Source organism: Erythrolamprus reginae, chromosome Z (genome assembly GCF_031021105.1).
Source record: "Erythrolamprus reginae isolate rEryReg1 chromosome Z, rEryReg1.hap1, whole genome shotgun sequence".
Lineage (NCBI taxonomy): Eukaryota > Metazoa > Chordata > Lepidosauria > Squamata > Dipsadidae > Erythrolamprus > Erythrolamprus reginae.
In genome coordinates, this window is record NC_091963.1 from 54,678,190 (window position 1) to 54,690,284 (window position 12,095).

Consider the following 12,095-nt stretch of genomic DNA (forward strand, 5'->3'; position numbering starts at 1 on the left):
TCCAAACGTTTTTTGAGGATCAAATAAGGTATGACCCTCAGATTTGCCATATAGAGCAAAATAGGAGACATGAATGTAAGAATAAACAAAGTCTTATTTTTGCTTGCTATAATCAGAGCATTTACAAACAATTCTGTGTACTGGTGATTAAAATGAACTACAGGAAATTATTAAAAACTTTAAAGAATACTGATATTGAAAACGTATCATTAGAAAAGACAACTTATCAATTGTCTTGTTTAGAACTGTCATAAATTTGTGCTCTCTGGATACTCCATACAATCTTTGGACAGCTCCAAAGCACCTGAGATTAGAACAAGAAGCAATGGGTGGAAGCTGAACAAGGAAAGAAGCAATTTAAAACTAAGAAATTTCTTAACAGTTAGAACAATTAATCAGCGGAACAGCTTGCCTCCAAAAGTTGTGAATGCTCCAACACTAGAAGTTTTTAAGAATATGTTGGATAACCATCTGTCTGAAGTTGGGTACGGTTTCCTGCCTAAGCAGGGGGTTGGACTAGAAGACTTCCAAGGTCCCTTCCAACTCTGTTGTTATTATCTTTTATATGGCTTAATTTATTCCATAGCAATTAATTAAAAATATTTTAAATTCACTTACAATTATTTTAGCATGCTCTTATGTATTTTTGAAATTCTTATGAGTTTTCCTTATTCATAAGAAAATTCAAAGGAAAGTAATACCCTTTTGACCTAGAGCAGTGATGGCGAACCTTTTTTCCCTCGGGTACTGAAAGTGCGTGCGCACACACTATCGTAGCTGCGCGAATGCCCACACCCATACTGTAATTCAATGCCTGGGGAGGGCAAAAATGCCCTCCCCTGCCCCCCCCCCCCCGAGGCCTGTTTCTCAACTTCTGTTGGACCCGGTAAGCATCCTCTCCAGGCTCCAGAGGCTTCCCTGAGCCTGGGGAGGGCAAAAATGCCCTCCCCCATCCCCCTGGAGCCCTCTGGAAGCTGAAAATATCCTCTCATTGCCTCCATGTGAGCCAAAAATTAGCTGGCTGGTGCACACATACATGCTGGAGCTGAGCTAGGGCAATGGCTTGGGTGCTAGTAGATATGGCTCCGCATACCACCTGTGGCACCTGTGCCATAGGTTTGCCTTCACTGGCCTAGAGACGATAGAAGATTCTCAACTTCAGCATACTGCAATTGCATCTGGCAAAACAGTGTGCTTAGAAAAATATTTTTAAAAATATTTTAGAAAAATGCTCTTTACAAAGAAACCCACTCTTTGATTAGCAGTTGCCTTAAATAGAATTAAAAAGGATGAGATTTCACCAAAATAATTCTACCTTGATTCAAAGGGGCCTTGTTTTGAAATTGGTCTGATCTTCTTCCGGATTACGGGTAATTTGGTGGTATCAATTACTTTGGTTTCACCATTGCTATATGTGAATTCCAGAATGCCATTCCACTCTCCTTGTGCTTTAAACACTATGGTATTGGTTGGATTATGCTTCACCTCTGCTGTAACCCTAGTATAAATAATAAAGGTTTAAGATTACTGACATTTGAATATAGCCTAAAAATTTCACCATAACGTTCAGAAAGATGAGCTTATTGTGATTTTGCTTTTTAAAGATATATCAGATGCACTTTTGAAGTAGACAACATTTCTTGATATAAGTTCAGCATGATTTAACTTAAATTAAAAAAAACAATTCTTCATTCCAAAATATTGATCGCATATTGATCTGATGAAATGGAGAACATAGAACAATACATTTCACACTTCAGTGCATTCAAATGCATCTTTATTTCAAATCCATGCACATTTATATATAAAAATTTATATATTTCAAAAATTACAACCAATTGCAGAATTGTAAGTAATAAACAGTAGACCAATCAATATTTTGTTCCTTGCTATTTTCATAGATTAATCCAAAGAGAGCAAAACTTAGTTCTGATACCTGTGTAGTTTTCCTCCATAAAATGGCTTGGTGTGGAATGTAACTATAGCAGAGTAACCACTCTTTGCACAGTGAATATTGACTTTGCCTCCAAGCTCCACCCAAGGAATAGTAAGAATTGAACGTGCATATGCACAAGGCAATGTAAATATATATTCCTCCCCATGTTCCAAGAGATAAAGAATACCTACGGATATGGAGAGAAAGAGATTAGCATTCAAAGATTTGAAGAAGCATGATCATCGTTAAAATGTATGCTTAAATGAAACAGTTTGAAAAATATGAAATATTAATCTTCCTTGTAACTTCTTTCAAGAGGAAAGAATGCGAAGACTGCAGGTAAAGATAATGAAATTTTTCAATTGAGCTTTTGTTGAATCAACTTTAGCTATTTGGCTAGCCATTCATTCACATTACTACAATGTATGTCGGTTACAAGGATTTGCTGACTAATCGGCTAGCCTTGGAATTTTGTCTATCATGATCTGAATATAACATTTTGTAATCATATAAATCTCTATGATTAGGATGCAATATCATACATGACATAATATAGAGATGGATAACTTATATAAATATTTAAAGACCACCAGCTTGTCCATCCTTACTAAAGGAAATTGAAAGGGGATATATTGAATATTAGAATCAATTTACACAAATAAGGGGGATCTGCGCATGCGTCGCCCTAGATAGACGCACCGAGAAAAGGCTCCCTCATGTGAAGAAGGAAAAGTAAAAGTTAACCCCTGACAACCCTCTCTAGCTTGGTGAAAGTGGATCGAGAGGAAGCGAATTGAACAAGGCTGTTGAAAACCTTATGGGAAGGAGTTAAAAGTTGAAGCAAGCATTAGTTTTTAAAGTGTGTAAGTAAAGAAGCGAGAACAAAGGAAAGATGGCATCTACTACGGAGTTGGAAGGAAAGATGGATTCGTTGCTTAAAGCATTTGCTGACATGGGACAGCTGCTCCAAGATATGAAGAAGGAATTATCAGTCGTAGGGGCTGGAATGGCAGACTTGAAAGAACAAACCAAAACACAAGATCAAAGAATTGGGAAACTGGAGGTGGGGAAGTCTCGCCAGGAACTCCGCATCATTAACTTGGAGGACAGGCAATGTAGGTCTAATCTTCGTCTGAGGGGTTTTCCTAAAGACTTTGCGGAGAGCAAACATCTTATTCAAGAAATTCTTCAGTGGCTCAATGAAAACAAGGTTAAATGCGACCTACAAGAATTTGAAAGAGCTCATTGGGCTTTTGGATCCCGGAATCGAGGGGATTCAAAAGACATTATCGTAAGGTTTGCCTCAGAAAGGAGAGCAGCAGAAATATTCAAAGAGTTGAAGCAGATTTTAAACTTACGTTACAAAGCCATTCCAATACGCGTTTTAAAAGATTTGTCTGCTGAGACCCTCAGGATGAGAAACCAGATGAGAGAAGTGACCTCCCAACTTTATGAAAATGGAATTAAATTTTCATGGCGTTATCCAGCTACAATATTTGTTTTTAAAGATTCCAAGGCTTTCCAGGCGAGATCGTTGGAAGAGGGAAGAAATTTACTTCATCAGTTGGGATTAAATCCGGATGGAGAGTCCCAGGCACAGACATCGAAAAGCCGGCCAGAAGCAGCTGAGGGTGAGCTGTTTATGCTCCAACCGACCCGTGTAGCAGAACAAAACAGGGCGGAGAAGATCGCAGCACTCCAAAAGGAACTGGACTCTCTCCAGGAAAAAGAGAAAGAGAAAGAGAAGAGGGACGAGCCAAGGGTCACCCGCCAGAAGAAAAAATAATAAACTGAACTGAGCTGACTTGCTAATATGGTACCATGATTTTCAACTAATTAATCTTTTTTTGTGTACTTTTTTTCTTGGTTTTCTTCGCTAACTAATAAAGGGAGAGGAGGGAAGGAGGGGGAATCTTTTGATACGTTGTAAAATGGGGAGAAAGGGGGGAGCTTTCTGGTGGAACGCAGATCCAAGAGTGCCTCTCAATAACGAAAGTTTTTTTCGTTGCCTCCCCCTGGGGGGGGTTAGGGGAGTGGCACTAGGGTGGGGATTCATGGTAACTAAAAAACATTTTTCCGGTAGGCTCTGTTTTGCAGGAGGGGGAAATGTATTTAAAATTATGTAAATGGGTGATATAGGGTTATTATCGTTGAATGTAAATGGTCTTGCATCACAGAAAAAGCGTTTTAGGATCATGAAGCTGGCTAGGGACAGTAAAATTGATATTTTACTTTTATCAGAAACTCATAAAGGAAGGGAAAAAACAGATAGATTAGTTACAAATAGTGAGTGGCAGAAAGTTTATGAGTCGAGAGGGACAAGTAATTCAAGAGGAGTTGCCATCTTGTTTAATCGAAGGGTGCACTTTCAATTAATTAATATTAAAAGGGACAAAGATGGCAGAATGTTATTTATTAAGGGGAAAATAAAAAATAAGTTAGTAACCTTAGTGGTAATTTATGCTCCTAATGTAAATGCAAAACAATTTATAATAAATGTAAAACGGAAACTAGACAATTTTGCGGAAGGTATAGTGATTTTAGCAGGCGATTTCAACTTGGAATTAACAGCAGGGGGGGGGAAGAAAAAGTTACACTTAAATAAAATCAATGACAGATTTACATGAAGACATTGTAAACAGAGACACCTTTTATTCTGCAAGACACAATAAATTTAGCTGTATTGATTATATGCTAATTAATAAGACAGATGAGGCAAAGCTTAAGAAAGCGGAAGTGAAAAGTATCTGGTTATCAGACCACGCACCTCTCCTGGCAGTGATTGAGATAGAGAGCTGTAGGAAACAATGGATATGGAGATACAACCCTCTGGTTTCAGCTAATGAGGAGAATAGAATTAAATTACAAAGGGAACTGAATGGATTCTTTTGTACTAATGCAACAGGAGAGATTAAACAAACAATAGTCTGGGATACACATAAGGCTGTTATGAGGGGTAATTGTATTAGTACAGAAGCTTTTATTAGGAAATCCTGGGAAGCTGAGAGGAAAAATTTATTGAGAGAAATAGATTTAATCCAAGAAACTTTAAAAATTACAAGAAATAGAGAATGGAATTCACTATTATTACTTGAGAAAAAGAAATTACAATTACTTGACAAAGAAAGATGGAATAAAATGAAGATGATTATAAAACATAGAATTAGGGGATGGGGCAATAAATCAATGAAGCAAATGGTACATTATTTGAAAAAAAGAAAAGAGAAATCCCACATCTCTGCTTTAAAAGATAAGGAAGGCCTAATTAAACGTAGTAATCTAGAAATGGAAAAAATAATGAGAGATTTTTATAAGAATTTATACAAAAAAGAGTATGTTACTTCGCAAACTATAGAGGTTAAAAAGAAATTAAAGGAAGAGGATAGACAAATGCTAAATGCAAAAATTACAAATGATGAGATATCTAGAGTTATTAAAGGGTTGAAACCTGCTAAAGCCCCAGGTCCAGATGGTTTTACTGCTGAATATTATAAAATGTATATGAATGAATTATTACCGCATATGGAAAAATTGTTTAACAATGTAATGGAGACTTTTGAAACTCCACAGACGTGGAAAATGTCAGAAATTATAACGGTCCCAAAACCAGATCGTGATTTAACTGACCCAGGTTCTTATCGCCCTATCAGCTTATTAAATCAGGATTATAAAATATTTATGAAAATATTGGCAAACAGGGTGGAAAATATTCTACCGAAAGTAATTGGAGAAGATCAATATGGATTTGTTAAAGGAAGGAAGATTTATGAACCAATAAGGAATGTGGTCAATGTTTTACACCATGCTACCAATACCAAAAGAAAATTAAGTATTCTAAAATTAGATGTCTATAAAGCTTTTGATAAAGTTAACCACGATTACTTATTTCAATTATGTAAAGATTTAAATATGGGAGATTCATTCTGTAGAATTATAGAAGCAATATATAAGGATAATATAGCTCAAATCAGAGTAAATGGTAACAGAACAGAAACGATTAAAATTCAGAATGGAACTAAGCAGGGTTGCCCACTATCTCCAATGTTATTTGCATTACCAATTGAGACTTTAGCAAACAAAATTAGAAATGATAAGCAATGGAGAGGTTATCAAATAGGGAAATTTGAATTGAAATTAAATTTGTTTGCAGATGATGCCTTCTTTGGAGCCCAGCAGGAGAGCGCCGAAAACCGCGGCATCGAGCAGGAGCCGGGGGACAGCTGCGAGCGGGAGCCCCAGGACGGAAGTACCGGCAGCGCCCCGCCCAGCTGGAGCTTCTCTGGCATCCACGGCAAGTGTCCTTTGTGGCCCTGCGGGAGGGCACTGGCGTTGGGAGTGGGGGGGGTGGCCGCAGCGGCCGCAGGCGGTCGCAAGGAGATGTCGGCGGCGAGAGGGAGCTCTCTCTCTCTCTCTCTCAGCTGACTGCAAGCGGGAGCCCTGACGGTGGCGGTTGGACCTGCGGCAAGTGTCCTTTGTGGCCCGGCGGGAGGGCACTGGCGATGGGAGCGGGGGGGGGTGGCCGCAGCGGCCGCAGGCAGTCGCAGGGAGATGTCGGCGGCGAGAGGGAGCTCTCTCTCTCTCTCAGCTGACTGCAAGCGGGAGCCCTGATGGTGGCGGTTGGACGTGCTGCTGGCGCTGCGGGCCTGGCATATACGGTGTCCAGCAGCACGTCCAGCTGCCGCCGTCAGGGCTCCCGCTTGCAGTCAGCTGAGAGAGAGAGAGAAAGAAAGAGAGACATAGCAAGAGAGGCAGAGAAAGAGAGACAGAGCAAGAAAGAGAGGCAGAGAAACAGAAAGAGAGAGAGAGAGAAAGAGAGAGAGAAAGAGAGACATAGCAAGAGAGGCAGAGAGAGAGAGAAAGAAAGAGAGACATAGCAAGAGAAAAAGAGAGACTTAGCAAGAGAGGCAGAGAGAGAGAGAAAGAGAAAGAAAGAGAGACATAGCAAGAGAGACAGAGAGAGAGAAAGAGAGAGAAAGAAAGAGAGATAGCAAGAGAGGCAAAGAGAAAGAAAGAGACATATAGCAAGACAGTGAAAGAGAGAGAGAGAGCAAGAGAGAGAGAGAAAAGCAAGAAAGAGATAGCAAGAGAGACAGAGAGAGAGAGCAAGGGAGAGAGAAAGACATAGAGGAAGGGAAGGAGGGAGAGAGAAAGAGAGAAAAAAAGAGAGGAAGAAAGAAAGAAAGGGATGGAGAGAGAGAAAGAAGGGAAGGAAGGAAAAGAGAGAAAGAGGGAGAAATAGAGCGAAAGGGAGGAAGAGAGAGGGTTTTTTTGTCCAAACTTTTCTTTAGCCCGCCCCCCCGCCCCGCCCCAGGATTTTGAAAATATGAATAATGTGCCGCGGCTCAAAAAAGGTTGGGAAACACTGCTATAGATGACTATTACAATAAATTTCTGCTCGAGATCCAAAGAGTCATAAAATCACATGTACTGCTAATATACACCAAAACCAAGAGAAATAAATTACCCATAAAAATAAGAAAGCTACAATCCAGAAAAAGATTACTTTGGCGTAAAAACAAAACAGGCTATGTTGGAAACTTTAAAAACCGCTATAAAAATTTATGTCATCAAATAAAGACTGAATATACCAACTATCATATCAAACAAGAAGAAAACCTCCTATGCACGAAATCCACTCGTGCATTCTATAACTTTGTAAACAACAAACTTAAAGACTCTAGATCCATCCCACTACTTATGGGACCAAATGACAAAGAGTATATTGATGAAACAATTAAAGCAAACATCATTATTATTATTATTATTATTATTATTATTATTTATTGGATTTGTGAATAGTAGCAGCTCATGTCTAGCATTTCCTAGTCGCACCCCAAATACCTTCAACTTTACTGAAGAAAACGTTAAGAATCACTGCACAACCTAAAACCATCTCTATCGATCGGACCTGATGGACTATGTGCATACTTCTTTAAAAAACTCTCCTCAACTCTGGCTGAACCCCTAAGCATAATTTTCAAAATATCTTCTACAACTAGCTCCCTACCTAAACTCTGGTCTTTAGCCATGGTCATCCCTATTTTCAAAAAGGGTGTTGCAATGTTGAAAATTATAAACCAATTTCCTTGACCTGCATCACTTGCAAACTCATGGAATCCATCATTAACCAATCCATTACATTTCACCTTGAAACAAATAACCTACTTTCCAACAAACAATTCGGTTTCAGAAAAAAATTACCCTGCAACCAGCAACTTTTACACTGCAAAAAGATATGGACTACCCAAATTGACTAGGGTAAATCAATTGATGCAATCTACATAGACTTTTGCAAAGCCTTTGATTCAGTAGTTCATGACAAACTTTTTATGAAACTAAAATCTTACGGCATCTCAGGACCACTACACAATTGGATATCACTGTTCCTGTCAAACAAACAACAGATGGTCAAAATAGGTAATGCCATATCTAATCCTGCTCCAGTTAACAGTTCCCCAAGGCAGTGTCCTAGGACCTACTCTCTTTATACTCTATATAAATGATGTCTATTACAAGCAATTGTATTCTCTTTGCTGATGATGTTAAGTTATACAAATCTAATAAATTACTATTATTATTATTATTATTATTATTTAATACCTCTGATAATACTTCTACCCTTCAAAAGAACCTTGACCATGTAGCTGAATGGTCTAACAACTGGCAAGTGCAAATCTCATCCAACAAATGCTCTGTCCTACACATTGGTAAAAAGAATCCGAATACTAAATACACACTTGGACAAACTGAACTCGCAGAAGACCATCACTCGAAGACCTTGGAGTACTCATTTCCAATGACCTAAGTGCCAGAGTTCACTGCAACAGCATTGCCAAAAAAGCAGTAAGAGTCACAAACTTAATTCTACGCAGCTTCTTCTCTAGAAGCACCAATCTACTAACCAGAGCATACAAAACATTTGTCAGATCAATTCTTGAATACAGCTCACCAATGTTCCCTCTAATTTTTTTGCTGTGTGGGCGGAAAAGTAGAGTGTCTGAGCAACAGTCCCTTTGGGACTGGGCGGCATAGAAGAATAAATAAATAAATAAATAAATAAATAAGAAAAAAATCCCCTTCTTTTTTTATTAAAATAAATTAATAATAAAACAAAACCAAAATCTATTTTATTACTATCTTCTCCTCTTTTTCCATCCCTGTCTCCTCCCCCTTGTGTGTGTGTGTGTGTGTGTGAACTCTTGAACCATTTCCAATAACAGGTGAGCTATTGGAAATGGTTCAAGAGTTCACACACACACACACACACACACACAAACGGCTGGGGTTTTTTTTCTCTGTTATTATTTGGGTGCTTTTTACCATATGCTTTAAATCAAGAGTCATTTCTCTCTCTTTCTCTCTCCCCCTCTTGCTCTCTCTCTCTCTCTCATTTTCTTTCCCTCTCTCTATTGCTTTCTTTCTCTCTCACTCTTTCTTTCTATCTCTCTTTCTTTCTTTCTCTTCTCTCTCTTGCTATCTCTCTCTCCCCCTTTCTCTCTTTCTCTCTTGTTTTCTTTCTCTCTCTCTATTGCTTTCTTTCTCTTCTCTCTCTTGCTATCTCTCTTTCTCCCTCTTTCTATCTTTCTCTCAGCAGCGGCATTGGGCAGTAGCTGTGGGGCGGTGGCAGGGTGATCAGCTGTGAGGCGGAGCTCCAGAACAGAGGCACCGAGGGTGAGGGGACTGCGAGAGCGCTTTCTCCGAGCGCTTCAGGAATGCCTGCCCTGCCTCTACTTCAGCCCCCTTGCTGGAAGTCTGGGACGAAAGCGCTCCCAGCGAAGGGGCTGCGAGAGGGGCGGGGCGGGCATTCCCGAAGCGCACAGAGAAAGCCGTCTCTCGCAGCTCTCTGGCTGGGAGCGCTTTTGTCCCGAGAAGCTGCAGCCGCCACCGCCGTGGGAGAAGTTGCGCCCCAAGGCAGGAGGCAGCGGAGGAGGAGAGGGGGCGGATCGGGCGGGCAGGGGGCAGGGCCGAGAGGCCAGGGGCGCGAGGGGGCTGGAGGCACCGTGGGGAGGCAGGGACGACCGCGGCTCCCTTCCCTTCTACTGCCGGCACTTCCCTGCCCCCGCCCCCCTGCGGGCTGGCAGGGGGATGGGGAGCGCGCACCTGTGGAAAAGGGTGCATGGGGGGTATTTTGGGGCACACGTGCGCACACGCACACAGCTTACAGGAAACGCTGCAGCTCACCTGTATGAAATCCTCACTGCATAACAGACATCACTACAATTGAAGGAGTCCAGAAATACTCCACAAGAAGAGTCCTCCACACTTCCTCATGCAACAAATTACCTTACTCCTCCAGACTTCAATTACTATGTTTAGAAAATTTATAGCTACGCTTCCTCCGAACTGATTTAACTGTTGTTCATAAAATCATACATCACAATGTACTCCCTGTTGGCGACTACTTCACCTTTAACAACAACAACAACAACAACACAAGAGCATGCAATAGGTACAAACTAAATGTAAATTACTCCAAACTAGACTGCAGAAAATACAATTTCAGCAATAGAGTGGTCAACGCCTGGAATTCACTACTGGACTCTGTTGTTTCTTCTCCCATCCCAAAATCTTCAACCTTACATTATCTACAATAGACCTCCCCTTTTCTAAGAGGTCAGTAAGGAGCATGCATAAGTGCAACTTTGTGCCTACCATTCCTGTCCTAATGTGTTTTTATCTTTTTTATCTCTACTTTATAGTTATATTTTGTTAAACATACTACAATACAATACTATATTTGTATGACAGATAAATAATAAATAAATAAAATAAACAACAGAACACAACTATAGAATGTAACCACAGAATGTAACAGAGAGCAGCACATCTGTCTCCCTTATATAGCTAAATTGCGGCCAGGCTCATAATTGCTACCTAGGTCTACACAGTAATACTACTATTTTCTCCTAACATACAATGCTGGTTTACCTTCATATATTGGAAACCCAACTAAAACAGTAAATGGTACTGACAATCTCGCCTTTGGGTTTTCCAATATATACATCCTTTCTCACTCAGCATTTAACCAGTATTTAACCATTATGTCAGTTTCAATCTCCTTCCTCTCTTACTCCTTTTTTGGTAAACTATCTTTACCTTCTGAAACTAGTAAATCTCTTTACTCCTCTTGGTAAATTATCTTTACCTTTCCTCAATCTAGTCAAGTCTACTCTACCTCCCCTAAAAGAGCCACATCTATAGTAACTTTTCTGTGCTAATAATCTACCTTCTAACTCATCTTCTAACTATTTTGGTAACCTCCACCTTTTCTGTAGGCTTTACATTACCAATCCATTTTCCTCCCCTAGAGGAGCTACATAACTATATTTGCTAACCTCCACCTTTTCTATAGGTTTTACATTACCAATCTTCTAGATTTTTCCTCATCAAAAATTCAATATCACTATACCTCACATCATCATTCATAGGGATTTTTACCTTCAAAGCTTCTCTTGCTATTCTCTAACTATTACAGTTTAGTCTCTTTCTATTCCATTCTTCTCCTCTTATAACACACATAATTTCTCCTTCTCTTCTCTCACTACTACTACACTCCTCTCCTCGTAATAGGAGTCTCAATAGTCTTCACTACTGTTGCAATACATTCACTGAAGACACACATCTCTTACTATTAAACTCCTCTCCTCTGGCAATAAATGTCTCTTACTACTATACTCTTCACCTAGAATTAACAGGGATCTCTATATTATTAACTGCTGCTGCTGCTGCACATATTTCCGCCCTTAACTAGCATAGTATTCTGCTTGCTTGTAACCAGGTTATCTTATCATTAAACATCACTAAACATACATTGCATTGTTTACATTAATTTCACAACTCTTACACTGTAATTTACATTTTCCATTACACAACACATAAATCTTGGTTTACATTCCTGATTTGTTTTTTTTCTTCATTACCCATATCTACAACATTATGGGTAATTGGCACATTCTCCGTTGTTGGTTTTACTTCTTCCAAAACTTAGGTAACTGGTCCTCTATACTAAAAACAATGTCCTTTTTTCTTATGGTTGTGGCATCTTCTCACCTCTCCAATGGTCATAGCAAGGTCATCTCTGGTCATTTCATATTTCTGCCTTTAGTCAACAAATGTGAAACAGTTTTTTTTAAAGCTTCAACGCTGACACTGAAGTAAA

General features: G+C 39.6%; 1 protein-coding gene across 1 annotated transcript in view; it reads right to left on the minus strand.

Moving 5' to 3' along the window:
* The window catches only part of OSBPL10 (oxysterol binding protein like 10), a 130,302-nt gene that overhangs the window by 10,021 nt on the left and 108,186 nt on the right, over positions 1–12,095 (minus strand). The window contains 2 exon segments of the mRNA XM_070729713.1: positions 1,316–1,498; positions 1,937–2,123. Coding sequence (XP_070585814.1) covers positions 1,316–1,498; positions 1,937–2,123 — 370 coding nt within the window.